Genomic DNA, 27,282 nt, shown 5'->3' on the forward strand with positions numbered 1-27,282 from the left:
AAGAAATTTTTCCTAATACCCAATCTAAACCAACCCTGGTGCAACTTGAGGCCATTTTCTCTTGTCCTATTGCTTGTTACTCACCTGTCTACAACCTCCTTCCAGGCAGCTGTAGAGAGCAATTAGGTCCCAACTGAGTTTCCTCCTCTCCAGACTTAACACCCCCAGTTCCCTCAGCCACTCCTCCTAAGACCTGTGCTCCAGACCCTTCACCAGCCCCCTGCCCATCTCTGGACACGCTGCAGCCCCTCTGCGTCCCCCTGGCAGTGAGCGGCCCAACACTGAACACAGGAGTCGAGGGGCGGCCTCGCCAGTGCCCAGTGCAGGGGGACAGCACTGCCCTGGCCCTGCTGGCCATGCTGTTCCCGGCACCAGCCAGGATGCTGCTGGCCTCCTTGGCCACCTGGGCACACGGGGGGCTCATGCCCAGCCGGCTGCCGACCAGCCCCCCCAGGCCCTTTCCCCCCAGGCACTTCCCAGCCCCCTGCCCCCAGCCCGCAGCGCTGCGGGGGCTGGTGTGACCCACGGGCAGGACCCAGCACTGAGCCTGGTTGAACCTCACACAACTGGCCTGGGCCCATCGCTCCAGCCTGCCCAGACCCCTCTGCAGAGCCTCCTGCCCTCCCGCAGATCAACGCTCCCCCACAGCTGGGTGTCGCCTGCAAACTTACTGAGGGGGCTCATCGAACCGCTCATCCAAATCATTGATGAAGATATGAAACAGAACTGGCCCCATACTGAGCCCTGGGGAACACCACTTGTGACCAGTCACCAATCGGTTTTAACTCCACTCACCACCACTCTTTGGGCTCAGCCGTCCAGCCACTTTCTTTTCACCCAGCACAGAGCACACCCATCCAGGCCATGAGCAGCGTTTCTCCAGGAGAATGCTGCAGGGAACAATGTCAAAAGCTTTACTAAGGTCCAAGTAAACAACATTCACAGCCTTTCCCTCATCTACCAAGTGGGTCACCTTGTCATAGAAGGAGATGAGGCTGGTTTGGCAGGACCTGCCTTTCACAACCCCATGCTGGCTGGACCGGATCCCCTGGCTGTCCCACACATGCCACGTGATGGCACTCAGGATGATCTGCTCCATGACCTTCCCCAGCACCGAGGTCAGGCTGACAGGCCTGTAGTTCCCCAGATCCTCCTTCCCGCCCTTCTTGTAGGTGGGCGTCACACTGGCTGACCTCTAGTCTCCTGGTTGGCCAGAACTGCTGATAAATGATGGAAAGTGGCCTGGCGAGCTCTTCTGCCAGCTCCCTCAGGACCCTTGGATGGATCCCATCCAGCTCCATAGATTTGTGTGTGTCCAAGTGGAGCAGCAGGTCACTGACTGTTTCCTTCTGGACTGTGGGGACTTCATGCTGCTCCTTATCCCTGTCTCCCAGCTCAGGGAGCTACATACCCTGAAGGTAACTGGTCTTAGTATTAAAGACTGAGGCAAAGAAAGCATTAAGTACCCCAGGCTTTTCCTCACCCGTTGTGGCAACGTTCCCCCCAGCATCCACTAAAGGATGGGGATTCTCCTTGGCCCTCCTTTTGTTTCTAATTTATTTGTAAAAACATTTTGTATTATCTTTTACAGCAGCGGCCAGCCTGAGCTCCAGCCGGGCTTTCACCTTTTCATCTCCCTGCATAACCTCACAACATCCTTACAGTCCTTCCGAGTTGCCTGCCCCTTCTTCCAAAGGCGGCAAACTCTCCTTTTCCCCCCCGAGTTCCAGCCAAAGCTCTCTGCTCAGCCAGGCCTGTCTTCTTCCCTGCTGGCTCATCTTTCAGCACATGGGGACGGCCTGCTCCTGCCCCTTAAGCCTTCCTTCTTGAAGGATGCCCAGCCTTCCCGGACCCCTTGGCCTTTCAGCACTGCCTCCCAAGGGACTCTGTCAACCAGTCTCCTAAACAGACCAAAGTCTGCCCTCTGGAAGTCCAAGGTGGCTTTTTTGCTGAACCCTCCTCCTTCCTTCTCTGAGAATCGGCCAAGATGGCCTCTGACCACCTATCAGTCCTTCTCTGTTCGTAAACAGCGAGTCCAGTGGGCCATCTCACCTTGTTGGCTCACTGACCAGCTGTGTCACGAAGAAGACAACAGTGCAAGGAAATCCTGTTTGATAGTATTACACTGCAGTAGTGATGACAAGCTAGTACACTAAAATCAGTTAACGACAGCCACTGTCCACAGTTTTCTCAGACAATACCAGCAGGCAACAGGCACAATTAGGGTAAGTTCTAAAGAAAATAGCATTCTTTATATATTGAAAACAGGCTCTGACAGATGAGTCAGATTTTCTACAACTGTTTAGAAGCGTAAAGAGGAATACAGGTATTTTCAGTAGTGTTTGGGTCCTGAATAATTTGCCTATTCAGCTCTGAATGAAGAGCTGACTCCCTAGCCTTGAACACAAAGTAGATCCTCTAAGTATCCTTCCTCACCATAATAAAAGCCAAATTCATTACACTCAGAGTGACCAAGACTACATGTATTGTACAGCTATTTTGAAGAAAATAAAGAGCATAAAATGAAAAACATTTAATATTTAGACCTCAAGAACTACTGAACTATTGCTTAATTTACTGTCCCAACTGGTTCCCAATGTCTTCCTTAATGAGAAAAAAAAAAAAGATCAAAGAAATCTGAAGATAGAGAACTTAACATTTAAGTGCATTATGTTCTTGGTCAACATCACGCAAGTATATGGTTCTTCTACTGCTGCTTACTGGCTTCTGCAGTTAAGAAATAGGAACAATCACACCATAAAAATCTCAAGTAACAGAGGACTTAAGAGAAACCAAAGACTTGCCAAAGACCGAAGCTAAACACACACAATACTAGTCACAGAAAGGAAAACCTGCAGCAACAGAACTAAACAGTATACTCATCTTTGACAACTCCTAATGTACAGGACCATGCACAGACATCCACAGCTGACCACGACCCATCCATTTATGGTGCTGCTGAAGACAAAGTTGTAATAGATGTCACAATATTCCCCTCTTGCATCACCAGGAAATTCTCTGGAAAGGCTAAACAGTACACTCAAATTACTGAACAGTCTAACAGAAAAAAAACCAAACAGTTTAACCTGGCATTAAAGTTTTACAGTTCATCTTAAATGCAAGAGGAACGTAGAAATTGTCAGCTGACACACTGGCAGCGTTCAGAGAGCTTGCTTTCTACTCACTGCCCCAACTGAGCTCAGTAAGGACACCATTCTCTGGTGTTTTCTAAGTAAATGTTCAGAGAAATGCAAATGCCAACAAATATTATCAACCATTTAAAAGACTTTTTCAGAACAAGCTGTCCTGGTTACTGCTGGGATAATTTTCTTCTTAGTAGCTGGTGCAGTGCTGTGTTTGGTGTGAGGATAATGTTGATAACACACTGATGTTTCTAGGTATTGCTGGGTGATGTTTATACTCAGTCAAAGACTTTTCAGTTTCTCAGGCCTGGCCAGGGAGAGGGGTGGAGGGGCACGGGACACTGGGAGGGGACACAGCCAGGAGAAGGGACCCGAACTACCCAAAGGGGTATTACATAGCATACGACATCATGCTGAGTATATAAACTGGGGGGGGAGCTGGCCAAGGGGGATCACTGCTCAGGGACTGGCTGGGTATCGGTCAGCAGGGGGGGAGCAGTTGTATTGTGCATCACTTGTTTCCTTTTCTCCCTTCCCTTTGGATTTCATTCCTCTCCCCTTCTCTCCCCTTTTCATTAGAATTTTTATTGTTATTGTTTTATTTTTTGTCAATTATTAAATTGTTCTTATCTCAACCCTTGAGTTTTATACTCCTTTTCAGCTCCCTTCCCCATCCTTCTAGGTGAGGGGGGAGCAAGCAGCTGTGTTAAGTAATTAATTAAGCTTAATTACCAGCTGGGGTTAAACCACAACACACACTACTTCTAAGTCCTCACTGTACTTTGCCTTCCTATCTGGCAGAACATTGTTACGGAATTAAATCAATCTGACATTTGTTTTAAGGACACACAATTTTATCTTTCTTTGGTCTGAACTCTACAGTCCTTCAATGCCTACGCCTTTAATTTCTGAATGGAGATGCAGCCCTCAATCAGCAAATTCAAATGTAATGTCAGGGCACTAGCTTTTCTCAGCTGATGCCTGTATCACCTACGCACAGCTGCAGATCAAAGGCTGTAAACCACTAGTTTACATTTTCCTTGAGTGACAAGAACTGCACAGCATTTGTACTCAAACTGGCATCCCAGTAGTATCAAAAGCAGAACACTTGTTGACAATATTTTATATATATCCCATAAAAATACAATCTCACTAACTTAAAATCCCACCTATACTTCTTCTGGACTACTGTTGTCAGCTCTATTGCTCCGAATACCCTAGGAATCATTTGCTGGATACACTACTATTTCAATTCATCTTGAAGACTGGTAACTACAAGCACACCCTAAATTCAGCAGAGACCATCCCCTGCCACCTTCACTTATATTGCTACCTGAAATAGTAGGGTCATAGGAGGTCCCCAGAACAACCCTCTTGCTCAAAGCATCAGCGAGGAGACTGGAGTATGTAGCTCAAGGCTTTATCCTGTCTGGTCTAGAAAACTACCAAGGATGGTGTTCTGTACCAGGAGGTTCGGGCCCACTACATTTGCAGTAAGACAGGCACTCAGACTCTCTAAGACAGGGGTCCTCAAACTTTTTAAACAAGGGGCCAGCACGGGGATGAAGTGGCAGGCAGTCATCTGCGGCTGCTTGGTTCCCCCCCCAACCCCCGGCGGGGGGATGGGCACGGACAAGGGGGTTCTGTAAATACCGGGGGCGGATTGAGGGCCCTGGGGGGCTGTATCCAGCCCGCGGGCCGTAGTTCGAGGACCCCGGCTCTATGGTCTCCTTTTAAATGAGAGCTCAGCATTTGTCCAAGCTGAACTGCACAGGACCTGTTTCTCCAGCCTGCCCAGGTCACTCTGGATGGCTCCCCTCTTCTTGAGCACACCTGCTAGTCTACCCCAGCATGGTATTTATTACCTGTCAGTCTGAGAAGCAAGTGCTCCCTCACCTCATCCTGACCCTAATGGATATAGAATATTTTTTTCCTAGCTGCTTAAAACTAGCAGTTCAAAGTAATCTTTGAGATGTACCAGAACCCCCAGCCTCTTCTCCATTTTTGCATTTTCATCATTTGATGTAAGTACCTGAAAATAAAGGATATTGAAAACAACTTGTGTGTTCCTACTGTAGCAGTGCAACAGGATGCACTAGGACAACTGTGGTATACAGGGTCATCTGTCTCATGCTGTTGTTTTTTCTTTTTTATATACATTCAAATGTATCAAAACAATATGGATGATTATTCCATGCATCTCAGAAACAAGGAATGAAAACCCAAGTGCTGGATTAATTCTACCACATGTTCAGAAAACCATGTAACCACACCAATAATCACAAACCAACCAGTAACAAAAGGACAGCCATACATACCATCCTTACTGGGTTTACAGGATCACAGCTGTTATCTGTTCCAGCACATTTCCATTCCAGGAGCTCACAGACTGGTTCACAGAATATCCAGCCTCCCCAGTCTCAACTGCCTAGCAGCTCCAAGTGCTTTCTTTTTAAAAAAAAAAAAAATTACCGTGTACAGGGAGTAATGGAGGCAGAGCTGGTTTCAGAAAAAGGCTACCAGAACTAGCACTTGTACAAGGTTCTCTCTGCTATTTCTCCTTCAATTTCTCAGCTACATAAAGAAATCCTTGACTTCGCTTACTCTTCGCCACTCTTAGAACTGCTGTTCTGACCAGGGTCCACATTCAAAAAACGCGGCTGTCGCAAGTCACCTCTACACACTTCCCTTTTTCACCCTCAGGCAGTCCTCTCAGAGTGATGAGAAACTCTGCGCATGAGGAAACAAGCTCAGGCACTGCATTCAGTGTGTTACTGTTGCAACGTGACAGAAATAAGAGCCAGTATTGTAGATATTGAAGTATTGTTGAAGGAAAGAAGGTTGATGGCATTTTGCAACATTAGCTTGTCAAGAACCTCCAGCTTTAACTACACTCCAATGCAAGCAGTATTTTTTATATAAGGTATATTAATATATATAGGAGGTAAATATAGGAAAAAGCATTCAAGGACCTGACATTAGTGTAACTGCAGTAGAAGCATCTGAAAGGAATTTTGGATACATAGTTCTCAAGTTCCAATCCATTCAGTGAAATCTTTTAATGCCACCTGAAGGACAACTGGACTCTCCCGAGTGAAGAAGGTATTAACACGGCATTTCCCAGCAAGACTTTCAACACGTTCTCCATATAAATACAAAGGGAAAAAATGCAGGAATAAAACCAATAGAAGTAGGTAGCTGACAGTGCGGTTCATTCCCACCCCAACTTCCCGACAGTGTTTTCCTCCAGCAAAGACCGAAATATTTCCCTGCAGATTAAACATGGGCTTAGAGTCATAATAGGCTTAAAACAAAACCTGAATATTCAAGAAGGAACTGTAGGTTTTCTGCAAATGTTAAGTTTTCCATTTTCCTTGATCCTGATTCTCCCTCACCTCCCTTTTCATTCTACACTTCTGATCAGACAAAGTGATCTGACATCAGCCTTGGTTCTTCAGTTTCTCACCCTCTCATAAAGAGTAGTGAATCTGACTCATTTTCCTCTTGAAATAATTTTATTACCATTCTAGAGATGGGGTTTGTTCATTGGGGGTTTTTTCCCTGGGTTTTGTTGGTGGGTTTTTTTTGTTTTTTTTTTTCTTTAACAACATAGCAAGGAAAAATCAACAATATGAACACTTACTTGTGGCAATTCCTACCGCCTTCAGAAATGGCTGGTTTACTCCCTTAGGAAAGGGCCACTTCTGAACATACAGAAAAAGACTTTAAGTTGTAGAATGCGCAAGTAAGAAATAAGCATTTCCACACAAAGGAAATGAAAAACGGTCTGCCTTGACTAGAGTACTGTTCAACTAACACCATATTACTATGTTTTAATGTCTGAAGTTTATTTCTGAAGTGTTGTAAAAGTGAACTTCAAGCACAGATACTTGCAAACATTGTGACACCAAACATTGCAGAGAGACTTTACCATAGGTTCCAGATTTACATATGCACTATTTAATGCACTACCAATTATCACAGTGGTAATGGCAGCTGGTTGTTTTTTTTTATTAAATGAATCTTAGTTAATATTTTTGATAAATTTTATAACCTACAACAGGCATGTCTACACTTAGCTGAAGCAGAAAAAATACGTAGTTCTGTGTATAACGCCACTATCTCCAAAACGAAGAGATACCATGCTTCCAGACTGCATGCAGGCATGTTCAGATTCAAGTTTGCCCAACATTTTTTTAAGTAGAAACAAGAGGAAATAAAGCAAGTCCCTGCACAGAACAACAAGATGTGAGTATCTTTAAAGAAGTAATGAAACAGTAAAATCAGCAAACGTGTGCATGGAAAAGATACTGCAAGTGTGTACACATACTCACTTTTCAGTTTTCCCTTTAACAAGATACAGGTTTACTGAGAAAACCAGAGCCATCATCAACTTTGTGCCCATCCATTCCCAATTACACAGAGATGAATAGTCTTCCTTCAAAATACTTAAGGAAAGCCCATGTGTCCTGATAAACATCCTGTACACAAACACTCTTAACCCTTGTGGGAGTAATTTGAGATGCTGTATCCCATGAACTGTAGTAGGTACTAAAAAACCTATTCTAATAATTACTTTCCAGCTACAAAAAAAATCAAGCCTTGGACTGCTGCAGCTTTAACTTCCACCCACCACATCTTAGGCTGTGCCAGGTATGACAAGTTGAATGTACAACTCCTCTAAAGCAGATTTAATTCCACCATGTTTTGTTTTTCACACAGCACTTCTCATGGAAGTTGTTGAGCAATATCAGCACTTAGCGGTTCCCAGCAGCAAAATGTGACATAGCACTATGGTAACAGTAGCTCTAAGCTGGAACAGCACCACTTTCTTATCTAGCTTTCGGTGGAAGTGATTAAGCACAACAGGGTCAGAACAGCTCTTTAGACAGTTACAGAACTCCCTCTGCTGCCCCCACAACTCAGAAGGCATAAGATGGGAAGCAAAGCCAAAAACCACGCACTGATTTAAGTGGTCCTTTAAACAAGGCTAGCCACATTCCCTTCATAGGTTAATTCTAGGTTACAAGTGGCCCATGACCATATTTTCTTTGGATTCTTCTCACACAAATGGAAGGCTTTATCAGCTGTACAGCTTCCTCCAAAAATTATGGTTAATTCACATTTGTTGCAGCCAGCAACCAAAAGCACTCTCAATTTCTTACCCAAAATTCAGAATGGATGCAAAAATTCTCAGACACTTGCCAGAAAAAGGAGTCATGCTGCCCAGAGTATTGTACTCTGTATCACAGACTTCAACTTTAAATACATCCACTGCTTGTAAGTTGTAATTTAGGTATACCGTCCCTTTAAGCTCACTTCTAAGTATAAAATTAAGACTGATTTTACTTTTTTACATGTTATGTAGCAGTAGAACTACAGTCTAGAATAGCAGTATTTCTGTAAATAGATATTTGAGTAAATACTTTTGAAAAGATAGTCATACAAGAAGTAAGAACAGCCCACTTTTCCACAGTAACAGATTCCATAGTATTGTCCAAGTCAGTTCTGATTCTCACAAATCTGGGCATTAAACTTTGGTCTTGCAAGCAGAGCTAAAAATTACTGTTTCCCTGCATTAAGTACGAAGACTGTATAACTGCACAAGAAATAGTGTTCACCACTACATGCTAAATATCAGAGAACATGACAAGCTTGTAATCTTGTTCAGTTGTGCAAAATTACAAGTTATGATTTTAATTACTCTGCCATTTTCCTTTGGGACACAACAATATGCATTTTTGTAATATGCTGCACTGGCAAATAAAAACAAAAATTCCAAGAAAAAATTTTAAGGAATCTCCTCGAACTTTTAACGGCTGCCTACCATCTATAGCTTCTACAAGTCTGGGAAACTCTTTTGGACATGAGCCACCAAGCTTGTTCTAAAGCAAACTTCTCCACAAGAGGTAACAGAAGAATACTTATGGCTGTCAAAGACAAAAACACACTAGAAGGAACACAGGGCTCCATCCTTCTCTGAAGATGGCTCTGAAAAACATGGTTTTCAATGAAGTTGTGGATGTAGCCACTGACCTTTAGTTCCCTATGGAGATGTGCATGTTCCATATATGTCAAAATAATACCATTCATGTAACAGCAATGATGTACGCTTTTGTGTCTGATGTATAAGCAAGCACCAATATGCACGCAAGCTTTTATTAAGTAACTGTTTACAAGATGTTTAACAAAGTCTTAACCTAAAGCAACCACAACACTAGACTCAAATTTTAACTGAACTGTTACAAAAAACATTAAATTTATATTAGCCCTTTAGTCTTGTGAAGGCTATCTTCCCATGAAAAAATTCTGATAACCAAGTAATAAGTTTGAGCGATCTCCTCTCTTCTACCTGCAACACCTCCACCTTTTCAGAACAGCATACCAGCTATGAAACATCAAACATTTACTGAAAGTTTAGAAGCTTAATACCTGAAGTATTTCCTAAAAGATTTGTTTTTGACTTCCTACATTAAGTGATTATCATCACTAGGTTCATCATAACAAGAGTACGTATACATGGTTGAAAGCTTTAGTAAATGATACCAGCTCTCTATTTAAACACCAAGCATTCCACAAGCTTAAAGAACATGAAATACAACAGTCCACCTAAAGCACAACAGGATACAATCTAGTTTGGTAGTAAAGTAGTTTCAATCCCATGACTCAAGTGTCCTTTCAGAATAAGACATCTTCATTTGTTCTTGGTTCATGTTGCAGCTCCTTCTGTAATTCTAGAAAACACAACAGGTACTAGTTTAGAATCACTAATACTTTCAATCACTTAACAGTAAAAGTCACTACAAAACAATTTTAGCTTTCTGCATCCATGTTTCAATGTAACCTGAACACTATTTTTAAATAAATACAGAAGCTCTTCCATCACTGAACTTTTATACATAAGGTTTTTACACCCCAGTGTGAAATTAATGCACTTAAAATCTGAGATTGAGTCATCTGTGTCAATAATCCTTCCCCAAGTTCAAATCCCAACTTCTCTTACCCAACACAAATCAGGTCACATAACTTTGGGGAAAAACATCCTTCCCCATTTCTTATTTAAGAACAACTGTTTGCATTACTTTCTCAGCAAAAGCCTTTTCCTTCGGAAACAAGACGAAGCCCAGTCATCTATGTGATTGTTTGAAATAATCAGATAGGAACCTCCAACAGATTTCTCTTTTAAATTCATAATTTTATTATCAAATGGCCCCTTTTATCCATTTCGTTTGAAAGAAATAAGTTATTGTCAAAACAGAAGTGTCACCTTTCTTCCCAGGAGAAAGGGCATCAGGATCCTTATTGAACACTAGATGATACAAACCTCTCTTTCAATAATAGTACAACAGCAAAACCCAGATTTAATAGTTAACAGCAACGAAAAAAAGAGGGCCGATTACAAATGCACGGTTTCTGTCAGAATCACTGACATCAGAAGGTCTCATGGGAAAGGAATTAGAACGTGATGATCTCCAACTCAAAGAGCTGGTGCACTGCCTGTATGTGGTTAAGAGGGCAGTATTCTCAAAGAACACACACAGATTTTCCCTGAAACTATTCTATTCACAAGTATGTGAACAAAAAGCAAGTCAGATTTGGTTACTCAGAGGTCATAAAGGATAGACATGAACCTAGAAATGATGAACTTCATTCAGTGCTGGGAAACACCCCACAGCAGCTGGAGATGTGCATTTAGAAGCAATCCAGACTCAAAGCTTGGTAAGAACCACCTTTGAAAGCAATCTATACAAATTAAAAGTGGTCCTTGAACAGGAATATAGAAGAAAGATCCATTGAGGCTACAAGCATGAGAAGGAAGCTAAAGTTTAAGTGTCTAATGAAGTGACCCACAAAGACCCAAAAAAGAAAGATTCAGATCTGATCAGAGAACTAGTAAAGCAGGTAAACACCCCCAAAAAATTTCAATAATTATGGTATGGAAAAAGATAATTAATGAAAGTACGGCCTGAGCTTGAACTCAAGCTTCAGACATCTTGTAAGCAGTGAAAATAGTTATTTTATTTCTCTTGTGGTCTCTAAGATAACATTTGGAATGCAACTGAAATGTGATAAAGTTCTTATGGAAGCAACAGATCAAGGAAAGGCTTTTGATGAAGTCATTAAAATCTAAGTAGACAGAAGCAAGAAGCATCAAACATCAGCTTCAAAAAAGCCCAATCACTGAAACTATGAACAGGCATAGAATTTAAATCCTCAACTATAACCACACGGTCATTTGAGAGCTATGCCACAAAGGCTGTCTCATTTACTCAATCTGTATTATAGCATCTTGTATCAGCAACACTAAGAGACCAAAAGGCTCCTCCTCACCACAGACGTTAAGAACAATTTTGACATGGACCAGATTTGGGCATTTATCTAACTGGAACTAGCTGAAATTTTTACTCAATTAACTCATTCAACTGATTTATAACAAGCAATGACTTGTTAACTAGAACTATTCACTCCTACCCTACACGTGCAGTAGACAAGCTTCTGAAACTATATCCTTTGTGTACATTCACACACATCTTTTCTTTCAGAGTAATTCTTGACACTACAGATCAAGACTAACACAGCTCGTAAGGACACTGTGTAAGAGTCCAAACCAAGCAAGACCAAAATCAGTTTCAGAAATACTGAGCACTTTGAAGATGCATGACTAAGATAAGGGACACATTTATAGTTTAAACAAGTTTCAGTGGCATTACTTTGGATATATACTGCAAAAGACACTTTTATATTGAGACAAAGTTCTAAGAGCCAAGACTTACGGTTCATTTCCAGACTTACCTTCTGGGTATTAAATGATGTTAAGACTCCATCTCCTCGAAAACCAAAAGCAATTTCTTCCAACCAAACAGGAACTTCCTGCTGGGCCTATATAATTAGAAAAGTGAATTTACAGACTTTGACTCTTTACCATTTCATATGAAGAGCTCTACAACTGTATCAAAGAAACAACAGTTGCCCAGTACATTAAAGTGAAATCCTACATAACAGAAAAAGTTAAGCACTAAGATTTGCAACTTACATCTGAAAACACTTTAACTAGAGATTGTACAAGATGGCCATCTGAATTGCTATCAAAGAAGGAGACTGCTTTGCCTGTGTTTCCACAACGACCAGTTCGTCCAATTCTGTGTACATACTCTTCAATGGTGGAAGGAAGATCAAAATTAACAACATGTTGAACCTTTTCAATATCCAGACCTCTTGCTGCCACTGAGGTTGCCACGAGAACTGGACATTTTCCAGAACGAAAATCCTGAAGAGCTATTTCTCTCTCTCTCTGTTCTCTGTCTCTACAAATAAATAATGGTTAGAATGGGTGCCTCAAAGTCTGCAGTATTATTTAAGATAGAAGTTAAGAGATCATGAATTATGGACAGAAGTAGTTCTTGGGGGAAGGGAAAAAAAAACACAACACAAGAACACCACACACATTACCAGTCTAGGTTTTCTGAATTTTTATATTAGCAGTAAGACACAGCAATTTTTTTAACTGAAGTCTCTAGAGAAACTAGTTTTTTTGAAAAACCAGAAATAGTCATGTATCAAACTCACTGCTTCTCTGACAAATCCACTTGTTTTAACTGATTCATTCCATCATACCATAGTTAAACATGTTTTTCCTACTGCTTCCTGGCAGGGAGCCACAACAGGAGAGATGAAGCCTACCTAGACTCCTGCATAGGCCATTCTTCAGATATACTAGAAAGTGTGGCCAACGGTATAGAACTTGCCTTTTGTTTGTCATCTTGAGAAGAAAACTGGATTTGCTCTGGGGTTGGCACTTTTAAGAAGTGTTTACAGATTATCCAGTACTTAAATACAGTAGATCAGAGTAACTCATGTTCTTTAGTTTCCAAATGAGAGAATAAATTTGAAAGCTAAAAAAGTGCTCTTTTTTAGTAAAGTCTGGTATGAACACTTTCTAGAGAAGAGCAACTATCCTAATTTCAACCCAAAAATCTCAAGTTAATCAGAGATCAGTATCATTCATGACAGTTTAGCAGCTTCCATGAAACTACTTATTCTACAGAAGTGCATTAAGAACCTCCTCCTACACGAGACAGATTGTGGGACACCAATTTAAGGTAGTCAAGAAAAGAAGGCCAGATCTTCTCAAAATGACCCTTCAAACACCTGTAAAACCGACAGGGCACAGAATATACACAATTGTCTTGTATCTGTGTACTAAGATAATTTTAAACCATCTGCAACCTTGACACTGGCATCTGTCAGAACACTGCACAAACCAACATTTTACTGGCAAGAATTCAAGTTCCTTCCTCCCATTAGAGAATCAAAAGTAAAAAAAAAGATTTTGCAACATGTCCTACAGTTAACTGGCAATCTTAAAATTCAGTTTGTTGTCCTACATTTTGACATATAAACAAGCACCACAGAACTACATTCCAGCTCATTATGGACCATCTTTTTAGATGCATTTACACCTGAAGTTAGCAACCACTTCACCTTATTTCTCAGCATCTGTTCAAGCATGCAACACTAGTGAGTGGGCTACAAATACAGAGTTAGGAGCATCTTCTCTTTAGATAGTTCTTCATACAAGTGCTGTGTCCACGAACACATCAAGGAGGCAGAAACAACAGCATCAGAAATCTGTACAGTACGTAACTACTTACCTCATCACCTGAGGAAGCCTGTAAGACAGTGGAAGGTCCACAACTGTCACTTGAATTTTTAAGTATCACCTAACCAGTAACACCAACAGATCTGGTTTTGGTCACACAAATGGTCACAAAAAACTATATATAAACAACAGCTGATTCTGAGTTTATTATATACTAGGGGGTTTTTTTGGCAATAGGTGGAAGATTTCCCAGTTCCTACACAGCATCTGAAGTGTGGTCAACCAGAAAGATATTTGTGCAGCAAACGCTGTGAGAACTTGCCTTCAGAAAAACTAAATTCTTGATTGGCCAAAGCTGTTGACAATTACAAAGCTATTTGAAACAGGGCAAGCTAAGTCACACAGATATGGCCAAACATGAAAACTCAATACTATGTTATGAGAAGCTTTTATTAAGTAGAAGTCACTTAATACTATTACCTGACTTTCACTTTAAAGATACTTACGCATGGATGCTAGTGGCTGGTATTTTTTCTTGACAAAGAAAAGCTGCAATGTAGTCTGCCTTCCTCTTTTTGTCCACAAACACCAGGGTTCGTTCACAACCTGTGTTAAACAAGAGTTCAGATGCGCTGCAGTTTTAGACCCGATGCATTTTCATTATTCACAGTTGCAGTTATTTAGATGAACACCTAATACCAGAACATATTTTGAATAAAGCCTTTAAGGTATGATAATTTCTTACTTGTGTTGAACTAATTCAATTCAATCCAACAATTTCTAGATCAACTGAAACCTAGTTGAAGACAAGTGCATCATATTTTTATCCTCAAAAGGAAGGAATTAATGTTTTTCCCTGTGATAAGCCTGCGCTCTTTCTATAGCATGTGGCTGGCAAGGTATACAAGCAGGTTTTTAATTCCAAACTCCCTTCCAGTTTTCAGCACTAAAACTTAAGGTACATTCAGAGCAAAAATAGAAAAAATACCCACCATTAACAAAATACAAGCCCAAACCTTCACGTAAGTAGTTTAATACGCCTATAATCTAGAGATAACTCCCCCAGATGCAAAAGTATTGTAATTGACCGTATAAAGAAACTAACCATCTGGGAAGCCTGTCTGAGGTGAGGCCTTGACAAATACCCGTAACATAAATATGCCTAAAAAGCTAGAACTCCAAGGTCTGCTTCAAGCTTCAATCAATAGTCTTGTAAAGTGCATGATACACATAATAGCCTAGAATCATGACCTGGTCAAAAACAAGAAATTCTGTCTTCCTTGGAAGACAACTAGCAGTAAGGAAAGATTACCTGTGCTCTGCAGAATTTCAATCAGTTTATCCCTCTTGGAACACCGAGCAACCTGAAGAATATGTTGCTCAACATCACTGCAAGCTCCACCCACGTGTCCAACAACAACAAATAAATAATCAGGTTTCAAAAATTGACTGGCCAGCCTTGAAAAGAAACCAAATTAAGCAACATGAAGTCTATTATGTAGCTTATTTTTGCTTTAAGATCATGTAACTTCACTTATGTTTAAGCAACCCTCACAACAAATACTTGTATCATTCCTTACAAGGCAGAGGATCTAAGTAGTCATGTGCACTTCTTAAAAAGCTAAGAGTCTGCTTTATTTTCTAGACAGCTGTACAAATAAACCTGACCAGTAACAGTGTGTGCAGACTGGTTACACCTCTGCAGCTATTCATAAAACAAACACTGCATTTTTTAGCCATCTCTGAAAGAGTTCTACATATGTGCTTGTAATAAAATGGATTATATACATACATGCTTAGAGAACTGTTCTTGGGGCACTATTACATCACTAGTTGGAGTGACAAGGGAGAATTCTACACAGGCCAGAATTCAAAACAGGCCTCCAAGAGACACTACCGTCCTTTTTGACTGTTCAAAAAAAGCACTGCTTAAATGCCATGTGATCAACTGTATTTTTATTTACCAGCTGCCATAGGCAAAAAATTAAGTCTTGTTCAGTGTTCCTCTTCAGTTATCTCTCACAGAGGTGACCATCCGAACAGATCAAACTCACCAAAACAAGTAATTCCTTGGAATGCCCCATAAGACTCAAGAGTTTTACTGAACTGTATTAACTTATCAATATACAAGTGTGCTTCATGTCCAGTGTACGCAAAGCAGCTTCCTCTGCAGTAGAATCTGGATGGTAAACATACCAACCTTTAGCTGAAAACAGGTAACCTCAAGCTTTAGAACAAATGCCTAAAAAAGAGGAAAGGCTTAAAAATGTTAAGGACTTGAATCTCCCACCTGATTTATAGGTGTAGTTGCCACTGAAAAGGTGTTTTCCATAGCAAATAAAAAAGTTAGAGATTTACATATGCTTGGTCTTAAGATCTGACCAGTTTAAGATCTCAGAGTTCTAAATTAAAAATTAAGGGCAAGTTTAAACACTCTGAAAACAGAAAGCTAAAAAAAGGAAGGGAGAAAAAAGAAAGACAAAACCTTTTAATGGGACATACAAAAATCGCAGTACTAAGCTAAGTTCACCTGTCAGCTAGGAGGTCCCTCGTTCTCTCAACACACACATACTGGAAGAGCCTTGATGATCAGACCAGATGTTCATGTAACAGCAGAGACCCAAATTCAGGTACAAAACCAAATGTTATGCGAAAACTACATCTGATACGTTCACTGAACAGAAGTACAGGAGAGCCTGAACCCAGCAGGGCCAAAGCAAGCACCTTGCCCTATACTACCATAACAGTACACTGTCCAAAGTAATTTTGATAACAGCATGGGAAAACATTAGCTTTCCTGACTCCAGAATCAGAAAGGCAGTAAAATCCAGGAAGAAGTTGACGCCAGACAAGAAGAGTTCTCACTCTTAAGATGACAGCATCACCTTTAGGCATTCCAGTTTCAAAAGGCTGTAAGAATGTTATTATGCACTTCTACCACGATACAAACACTCAGGTTTCTGAAGTCTTCTACCAGCACTTTTAAATCCTGCAAGACTGACAGTAGAAAGGTAGGTCTGGGATATTTTTTTTTCTTTTCATTAAACGGAAGCGTACAGTAAGTGTCTTGAATACTTCAAGGAGTCTCCTCCTTTCAGATACTGATCCAGTACTCAGCCCCTCAGCATGCAGCAAAAAACCACAGCATTAGCGAAAACACACTGATAAAGAAAGACAACAGATCTAGAGATCAAGGGATCAAGAGCCCTCTAACCCCAAAACCAGCACAAATCAGAGCACACTGTGCATCTTAAAGGGAGACAGATCTGATCTTTTCCCAGAAAGCAGTGCAAAGTGACACCCACACAAACAGTAAACATATGGAATGAACATGAACCACAGACATGTATAACCTGAATGCTCAACTCCCAGCTGCAGAAACAAGGCTCTTACCAGTTCCCTACAAGATATTCTTTCAATACAAAAAACTATGAAAACGTCTGGACTGAGGAACTGAACAGGCAACTTAAGATGAAGTTTAAAGCCAATTCAATTCTACTTAAAGGCGATTTATCTCCCCAACAGCTATCAGTATTAACTGATTGCATGGGATAAAGCACCCTGGCCCCTCTTTCATTCAGGACAGACAACCACTGAAGATGTTTTCTCCCCACCTCAAAAGAGGTCGAGGTCCATCAGGCTTCTTGAAGGCCAGAAGAAAGCTGTCAGGATTTGACTCCCTGAAGTACCAACATTCTTCACTGAAACAGTCTGATCAGTTTACACATTCTCAAACCGTACTATGCTTACTGGTATTTTTTAGTGGTACCGTCACAACAGTATCCCCACCACAAAAGCCACCAAAATTAAATCAACTGCTCAAACTGCACTTCAGAGTATTCTGATTTAAGAATGAGTATTCAGATGCCTGTCTCTTTGAAAGTGGAAATACTGAGTACTTTCCATCCATCTACAGGGAATGACGTGTTCTTTCTGTTACTCCCAGGCTCAGCAATACCTCTGCCATCTGTTGGGAGACTGTTCTCTCAAGAGTCTGGGCAGTGGAACTTCAAGGGTAGTGAGTAGTAGAGCTGTAAGATATATCATAAATCCACTTGTGGAAGCTTTAAAACTACTGAAAACAAATAGCATTTATGCATGTAAGTAAGAATTGTGTATCAGGAAGGCTAGAGCTGAGCAGTATTTGGGATGTCTGGTTATATTAAGTGCTGGTGCCAAAGACTCTGCTAGCAGTGCTTCCTTGTGAAACAGCAAGATTAACACTTTTGAGTTTACACCGATGTGATGCAGGAGGGACAAGAAGCAAACAGGGGCAGTATAAGGACTTCTGCAGTGGTGGAATTTAAAAGTCTCCAGCCAAATTTCTTAAGTTGCTTTAGACACCCCACCTAAATTAAGCAGTTAATCTATGCAAGTTACCAATTCTGTTACCTAAGAAAAGGGCAGTCTTCAGCAAGGAATCTTAACATCATAGCTTTTCAGTACCTTCTAGCAAGATTATAAGCTTTTCAATACAACGAGTGCTCTTAACTCTTCAGACATTTAGATCCATACATACATTTCCATTTTTAATTTACTCACCTCTGAACTTCTTCAGGGAAAGTAGCACTAAACATCAGTGTTTGACGTTTGTCTTTTGGTGGCATGGTTGGGTAAGAAACCAGCTTCCTCATGTCTAACCCAAAACCCATATCAAGCATGCGGTCTGCTTCATCCAGCACTAAGTACTTCACTTTACACAAGCCAATCTGCAAGTATTTCAGTGAAAGAAAAACTGTATTGGTCCACTGACAGTATACACTTATAGAATGTCCTAGTTGCCAAAATCCACCTTTTACTTATCTCTTACTAGTAAAATCAATTATTCACAAATAAAAGCCTATGTGTGTTATGTTTTATTTCCATCTCAACTTCTACTTAACTTTTAAACCTGCACTAATACTATAATGTGTATAGAGTATACAGTATGTGTATACTGAAGTGCTTCAGAACTTGATTCAGCAGTGTAAACTAAGATAGTCTATAGATCAACTACTATTTAGCACATCTGAGTTTTAGAAAGGTTCTCTCATATAACCCTCACATATTCTCCTTGTTCTGAAAAATTTATGTCAGAAAGTATGAAGGACATTACAATTTCACTGTTGCTGACCAAGACTAATTTTGACTAAAAGTCCGACAACCACAGAAAGCTAATCTCCAGTTTATTACCAAAAAGAGTTTTTCCAAACTTCACTGGTCCAGTGTAACACCACTGACCCACCACTGTAATGTGTAGCAATTTCAATTTGAACTTACAATGGCTGGAAAAATAAAAATTCCAGTACAGTATTACACCTGGAGTTTTTGAATATTTTTAAGAAAAATCAGTATTAAAACAATCAGAGAATTAATATTAGCATAGTACCAGGCAGATAAAAGCTATTGTCTGCAGACATCAAGTGAAAATCCACTACGAAATTTTTCCACAAGAACCAACAGAAGGTGTCACACTTATTTAAACCGTAAAACTTAATTGTCAAGAACACTACAGCCAGTTTGATTTACACTGGTATTTTCTAGTGAACCCTGAAAGGGTCTGAAGGTATCTGGACTCACACTGTTCTTCCGAAACCTCACAGTATTTAGATATTCCAGAAAAGCTCACCTCAAAGTTAAGTGCCTGTACAAAGGCAGCATACTGACTGGTTTTCATAGCTCTATCTTTGCTTCTATCAAATCTGAAGAATGAAAACCAGCATGTAAAAAGTTAAGCATTTAGGCAATTCAGATTTTCAGATTAAGTTTACCTTTTCTCTTCTAATGATGTCTAGAAGCCTTCCTGGAGTTGCACATAGTATATTACAGCCTTGCATTACTTGATAAATTGAATGGTCTGTTTGTGTACCTCCATAGATCACAACAGGCCTTATACAAGTTCTATTATATAGAAGAAAAGTTGGGTTAATTATGTAAGTATGCAAACAATATTGTTTCATGAAAATACGTAAAAAAATCACCACATCTACCATAAACCAGCTTAGAGTGGTTCAATTCCTTTACCATACAGCACAGCTTATAATCAAAAGCAGGACCCAAGACCAGAAACTCACAATAAGCTCAAAGTTTCCATTCATACTACATAATAGAGGCCGCACAGGTAGCTTGCCTAGAAAGAACACTTCATTTCACCTGCATCCTTCTCTCTCCTTTCAACAGAGCATTACTGGCAGTAAGGACCAAATGGTGTTAGACATTGTCCCTTTTTATATAGTATACTGAAGAAAAAGCAGAACCAAATATATGCCTTTATAGCTTCAGAAAATAATCCTTCCACATTTTGAAAACATACGGGTGGATCTTTTTAAACCAACCAGTCACACTGGCATGCAGTGTGCCACTCAAGCATTAGACTTCGAACCCATTCAAATGCTAAACTAGAGTTCTTCCTACTAAGGTTTATTATTAGATTTACCCAGTAGAGCAGGGGTCCTCAAACTACGGCCCGCAGGCTGGATACGGCCCCCCGGGGTCCTCAATCCACCCCCGGTATTTACAGAACCACCCCACCCCACCGGGGGTTGGGGGGGGAACCAAGCAGCCACAGATGACTGCCTGCCACTTCATCCGCGCGCCAGCCCCCTGGTTAAAAAGTCTGAGGACCCCTGCAGTACAGCTACATCAGATATTCTTCTGTAGTAAACCACATCCATAAGCAAGAACAATCTTACACAGCTGAAGAGCAAGTTTTCAAGTTTATCTTTATCACCTCCTGCTAAGGCTTTCACACACATGCAATGAGTGTTTTCATACTCAAACTGTCTGTTCTTGAAGAGACTAATTCAGCTTCATAACAACAGTGAATCGGATAAATCTGGGAACTTTTCAGAAAGCTTTAGTCAAGAACAGAAACAGCTTGGACTCATAACATTTCAACATTTACCCAGTATCAATTATTATATATTCATATTCCTATTTCTGAACCAAGTGAAAGAGCTTTAAAATGTCATGAATCTGAATTAAGCAATACACATGCAATTCGTCTGAGGCAACAGATTCACACTCTGATATTAACTGCCCCCTAAATGTAGGTTATCTTGCTTTTACTGCAGGGCAGCTGTAGCCGAAACTTTCTAAATTCAAAAGGTATTTTATTGTGAAATAACTTACATGTATTTTGAACTAGCTACATAGAACAGTTTTAGAGGTTAGGAAGCTGTTCCTAGTAACATGCTTAGTAAGTAGATAGACTAACATGACGACACTTGCAAAAGGCAGACAGCCTCCGAGTGTAAGACTGAACAAGCAAAAGCAAATATAATTTAGCCCACCAGATTTTGTACTATGTTCTCCATTCCACCTCCTAACAGTAACAAGCCATTAGGAGACAATAGATTCTCTTCCTGTGCACTGGTGAAACCAATCACTCAGCTGCACAAAAACTGCTGGCAAACTAGTACAAATGTACTCTCACACAACACCCAAGGGCTCAATGACAAGTTTACACCTTTTGTTCTGGTTTGAAGCAGAGCTGAAAAAGCTTGCTTGAGCTGTGAAATTTCTGTCCAAGACTAGTACACTTACTAGAAACTATCAATGAAAGTTAACTAAACACCCTAACACACACCTGTATTTTTGTCACGACAAAAATAAAAGCAAGTATAAATTACATAAGGCAAGCTAAATTTAAGTTACTTCATCTAAGAAATTCCATTTTTCTCATCAGCAAATATTGTGACAGAAGTTTAGTACTTATCTCCTCTTGAAGCTGGAACAGTCTCCACCCCCCCACCACTCCAAATATAAGAAAGGAGTTTAAATCCTTAGCCATACAGTAAGAAACCTGCTATCCAGTATTGTCATATAAATTCAAGTGTTAGTAGTCACTCAACTGGCACAGAAAAAATTTTGAAAACATTCATGAAAAAAATAAAGCACTGTTGCTTCAGAAAATGTAGTAATACCAGGCAGCAGTGCAAAAGCTTACCCATACAAAAATTTCCTTGCTTCCATGAAGATCTGATTTACCAGTTCTCTAGTAGGGGCAACAATAATACATTCCGGTTCTTGCTGCTCTTTATAGCTGCTGCCAGTTACACCATCCTTCATCATGTTGGCCACAACTGGTAGAAGAAAAGCTACCTAGGAAAAAGCAGCAGTATTTATGCTGTTTAGTTTTAAAGCTTTAATCAGAGACACACACTAGAAGCTGTATATCAATCTTAAAGCTAGAATGACAGAGCACAATATCAATTTCAAGTAAATCAAGACTGCAGAAGGATTGACCTGAATGCACTGTATAACAGTTATGCTTATTTCTCCTTGATTAAGAAGCATGAAAACGTGTATCTTCCATCTCTGGTGGTTCCTACATTCCTAATAATGTAGGAACACAGTCATGTACTAGGTAACTTCTGGGTTCTTCAGGTAGTTCCAAACATCATGCTGACATATTTTGATAATTATGTACCCCAGGATCAAAAATCCTTCTTAGCATTTACTTACAAGCTTTACATTATCATCAGTAGATTTGTAATATAACCATCTATCACCATTCTCCAGGCTACTACAGTAGATTAGTTTGCAATACAGCTGTGCCAGCATCCCTACTTCCGTGTAAGACTAGTTACCCCCAAATAGAAGCTGCATAGCAGTACCAAAAGCATTCCAAATAACTAGTAAGCTACATAAAGCTAGAATTCAACACTACACTGAATGGGAAAGACCTATATTTAATATCTAAATGTTCTCATACTGAGCTGTCAGTGGTTAGATTTGGGTACATTAGACAGTTTAAGAAGTTGAGACAACTGTCTACTCCCAAAACCATTCCATGATTAATACTGAATCCCCTAAAACTAAGCCCGGTGCAGATCAAACAAAGGATGACAAACCAGCACAGCACTGTAAAATGTGGCCTAAGTTGTTTTTTTCTAAAAGACACAAGAAACACAAACTCACCAAAAAAAGCCACCAAACCTAAACCAAAACCCCACACAACATAGACCCCAACTTTCAAATGCTGAGATTTTTTTCATCAGCAGTTTCTATGACTGCCTACACTTGTGAATATGTATCTTTAGCCCTAAAGACTGCTCTACTGTATCAAGACACTAGTTCACTACAATCAGAAAGAAATTCAGCCCAAAAATGCAACAACCCATCCATCATTCACACCTGTGCTTAATACCACACCTGCCACTGCAGTGCAAGTCAAATAATTAGACAAGCAAGCTGTGAAGCATCTGGCACATGGAAGACTGAGGCATCTACCTAAAAGTTCAAGGTCACACACTTCCAGGAGTATGACTACTACACAAAATGCTTACTGTTTTTCCCGATCCTGTCTGGGCACATGCCATTAAATCCCGTCCTGCCAGTATAATAGGAATGCTGTACTTCTGTACTGGCATAAGTTTAGAGTATCCAGCTTTAGCGATGTTCTGGTTTAATGTCTGACAGAGGTTAGCCTCTTCAAAAGTCTGTAAGAGAAAAAATTAACAGTACACAACCACAGAAGCTAAAAGTTTAAAACCCAAGATGCTTACCATAGGATACAGACATCCAAACGCTAGAAAGTATTAACTTTTGAGGGGGTTTCACCAGTCATCTAGATTGCCAAGATTCCTACAGGTAAAAGCCCCAAAGGTTTCTTCAACTAGCACATGGCATTGAAGTAAAGCTGTTTGTAGGACAGTGAAGGCCTCCAGTTGGTCTTACCAGCTTTGAGAGAAAACTGCTCAGAAGCCATATATCTGAACTCCAGGAGGTAAACTCACACCATGGCATGCTATGAAAACAAACTAAAACTTTTTCTCATTTCACATAGGACATACATAACTAGTCTCTGCATTGAAAGTAGTAAGGGGAGCTAAAGCAACATCCCATCCAGGACCAAAAAGCATCACACATGACAAAACCAGTTAAAACTTCAGTGAGAAAACCTTTCAGAAGATGGATGGCCAAAAAACATTCTACATCTTCTCTTTCAACACAGGTGCTACTACCCCCTCTGCCCCTCTTCCTCACTTTTTTACCCAAAAAGGGCCTTTTGTTTTTTTAAACACTTGCCTCTACTCCATACGAGGTAGTTAACATATATTACTTTTAAACAATAAGAAGCCACTGAAAACACAAATTACTTCAAAACCACATGTCCAGTCCAGATGACAATTACTCTGACGAGTATTCATTTACATTGTTAAAGATACCCCAATACCAGACTTCAAAAAGATGACTCCACCAGCCTTCCCAGAAACTGCTGCCAAAGACTCTTTCTTTCAAGATCTAAACCAGTATTTTCCTGCAATTTAAATCCAGTATTACTTATCTGGGCCATTTCTGTAGTTTCTCAATGTCACTTTGAATTCCAATTTTTACCTTTCAAATGGGCAGCATCTCCTTCCAACACAGTACTGTCTAAGATTCAAATATTTCCATTAACAGTGAATATCAGACTCCATATATATCCTTGCAGAATCACATTCAACAAACCCTGAGATAAAGGAGCTCACTAACCAGTAATGGTGCTGGAGGGTGAAGTCCTGACACTTCAACAAGATTTTCATCATACTTGTCAAAATTAATTCCTGTCTGATAATGTGCAAAGATGGCTTGTTCATCATCAGGTGGAGGAGGAGGCACGTAAGTCACCTTTGGACCTTAGGAACACAACCACTCAAGTTCATAAACAATATAAAGAAAACTTATATGAACAGAATATAAAGAAAGCTATTTAAAGTATGGAGCTTTTTAAGTTAGGTTCAGTGGGATATCATTTAGACTTCTCTCCACTTTCCAGGAATGCAAGAAAGTTCCTAAGTGAGTTTTATTAGGACTTTGTTTTATACTACTAGACCTAAATCTCACTTACTAGTTAAATCAGACTTTTTGTAAAGCATTCTTGTCTTACATTTGCTTAAGGACCTTACTTTAAAGAGCTACTCACAAAAATTAAATTAGGCTGTACTTTACCACCATGCAAAAACCAATTTACCACAAAAAACTTATTACACTAGAAATTATCCTATTCAGTAACAATGCATTTATTAAAACACAAGGATAAAATTAATCTGTTCATGGCAGTACATTTAGAGTTTTGTATGCCTTAAGGTATTTCTCAAGCTAATAAACTCAGAGGTATAAAATTAATTACCTGATGCTCACTGAAAGGTTAGCAATAGAAGCCAGTTCACAGGGACCTCAAATGAGAAGGATCAGGAATCCTAACTACTCATACAGAAATCAGTTCACCATTTGTTATTTTGCATTTCAAGAGTAAGAAAGGCAAAGTGAGGCTAAAGTTACTGCACAAACACTGTAGTTAAGTAGTCATTCTAGTAGACTGTCCCAACTGACATTTTCAATACACATCAGAAAGTCATTATACATCATACATTTCAACCTGATCTCCTGCATATAAAGATTCATTTACTAACTTGCACTCCATAAAACACAGCAAGCCTGTTCTCCAGAAATAGCATCCCAGATGCTACAGCACCTGAAGCAGAGATCCTATCATTCCTTCATGGTTTAATTACAATCATCACTTACATGCCTACATTATTGCCAATTAAGTTCTTTAACACTTGTGTCTCAAGTAGATAAGCTTTACTATTAGAGAGAAGAAACAGCCAGCAACGGAGGAATTCTTCAGCACCCCATTCCAACAAGTTAAGTCTTTATTTAGGCAAGAACAACCATGTGCCACCCAATAATTTAAAGATTAATAAAATTTAAACATACTGGCAACACACATTACATTAACAGTTCTGAGATGGTCATTTGTTTACCCATCTCGCCATCTTTTTTACCCTATCACTTCCTGCAGCTTTAAATAACAGAATATTCCTTGAGTTTAGAACAAATTAAAACCAGCATGGTACTTGTGAAGAAGCTTCGTACCTCTTTTAGAACCTCTTTCTCCACTGCATTCTTTGAAAGCTACTGTTAAAGAAAGCCTTTCAAAGTTAACTGCTTTTAGGAAACAGCTTCTTGATTAAAAAAAACCTAAGGAAAAACTTCATGAAAAATTCCTAGAGGCACTCAGAAAACTCAATGGGTCCTGATATAGTTCACAGAATGAGCGGAAATAAGCAACAAAAGGTGAGCAATGACAGCTTAGTTATGGAAAGCCAGAAGACAAAGGGCCCATATTTCTGTTTTTAAGAGCAGAACGAGAGGATGCACTTAGCAGGACCTCTCTGTAACAACATGAAGGAATTAAACCCAGCTTCTTACTGAGGGACTTCACAAACCACATCTGCTCCTTATTTGACTTACAGCAAGTCCCTTATCAAAATCAAATGCAATCATCCCAGATTATGAGACTGCCATCACAAGAGGTCTCGACAACAAAACAAGCTGTATTTAAAGACAACCAAGAAGAACCATCCTGCCCAAATCCAGCATATACTTTGCAAGGGCAGATACAGTTGTCTATATTCACTTGATATTAATCATGAGCGAATATAAAAAGCATCTATAACAAGAAACTGAAGTGTCACAGAAATGTGTTTTATAACCTTGTTTTGTTACCTCTTGAGGTTTGTTTTTTTTTCCCCCTAAAAATGGTGACATAAAAATACTGTAAGTAACAAGAAATTCACATGTGCTTAGGTTAAAGCATCCTGGTTTTAAGAGCCATTCAACTTTTCCACAAAATCAGGAAGATGCTTGTTTTATGCTATATAACCAGCTTCCAAATAACTAAAGAGCTATAGCCATAAACTCCAGTGTCATCACAATAATTTTTCAACTGTTAGGAGACAACTTGCATCAGGAAACTATCCTGTTACTTGAATAGTCACACATTTGTAACACCCATTCCATGAAAATTCTGACCTTGACATCCACATACTGTGTGTGTGTTGCATTTATTACCACTTGAAAGCCAAAGACATTTATGCTTAAGAGTCAGGAAGCAGCATGTTTTTACAGTAAAATCTGTATGAAGACTGAGCTATTAACAGCAGCATTTCCAGATTCAGTTTTAAAGTCCTTACTCTTGCTATACACAAACCAGAAAAAGCCTTAAACCTAACTGGTAGCTTCTAGCTACTCTGTATAGGATGTTGTGTCACTGATTTCAAAGAAGGGTAAAAAAAATCGTTTAACATAAGGCCCCCCAGAAAAGAAAAAAGGCTAAAAATGCTAAAAATGTAGGAAAGGGACACTGAGTGAAGAGGGGAAAAAACAACAAAAGCTGTTAACATGTTCTCTACTCAAATGCACAGCTCAAGCCATTCTTATAAATCATACTGTAAGACTGACAGTTTTAAGACCAGTACCACAAAAGTGACTCTGCAATGCCTCCTTTGCCCTCCCTCATCTGCAGCACTCTTCCTCACTGCAGCAGTACAAGCACAAAAGAATAGCATTAGGACAGCATATTAATCCAATTGCTCATTCTCCACAACATTGAATTATTAACTCCAAACATAACTAACAGTTTGTTCTTGTTTCAGCTGAGGTAAGAGTTAATTTTATTTGTAGTAACCGCTGCAGTGCTGTGTTTTGGATTTGGTCTGAGAATAAGGCTGATAATATACTGATATACTGATGTTTTTAGTTCTTGCTGAGGAATGTTTACACAAAAAA

At 39.8% G+C, this 27,282-nt stretch overlaps 1 protein-coding gene across 1 annotated transcript in view; it reads right to left on the reverse strand.

Annotated features, from left to right (window-relative positions):
* Window positions 1-7,102: 7,102 nt before the first annotated feature.
* DDX4 (DEAD-box helicase 4) overlaps window positions 7,103-27,282 on the reverse strand; it is a 28,097-nt gene continuing 7,917 nt past the window's right edge. Inside the window, exons 3-12 of the mRNA XM_056324695.1 lie at window positions 24,202-24,344; window positions 23,013-23,165; window positions 21,671-21,825; window positions 19,494-19,623; window positions 18,286-18,452; window positions 15,056-15,201; window positions 14,250-14,349; window positions 12,178-12,448; window positions 11,937-12,023; window positions 7,103-9,877 (exon numbers count right to left, since the gene is read on the reverse strand). Of these exons, the coding sequence (XP_056180670.1) occupies window positions 9,797-9,877; window positions 11,937-12,023; window positions 12,178-12,448; window positions 14,250-14,349; window positions 15,056-15,201; window positions 18,286-18,452; window positions 19,494-19,623; window positions 21,671-21,825; window positions 23,013-23,165; window positions 24,202-24,344 (1,433 nt within the window). The 3' untranslated portion in view covers window positions 7,103-9,796. The remainder of the gene's footprint in view (window positions 9,878-11,936; window positions 12,024-12,177; window positions 12,449-14,249; window positions 14,350-15,055; window positions 15,202-18,285; window positions 18,453-19,493; window positions 19,624-21,670; window positions 21,826-23,012; window positions 23,166-24,201; window positions 24,345-27,282) is intronic.

This window comes from Falco biarmicus, chromosome Z (genome assembly GCF_023638135.1).
Source record: "Falco biarmicus isolate bFalBia1 chromosome Z, bFalBia1.pri, whole genome shotgun sequence".
In the NCBI taxonomy this organism is placed as follows: Eukaryota; Metazoa; Chordata; class Aves; order Falconiformes; family Falconidae; genus Falco; species Falco biarmicus.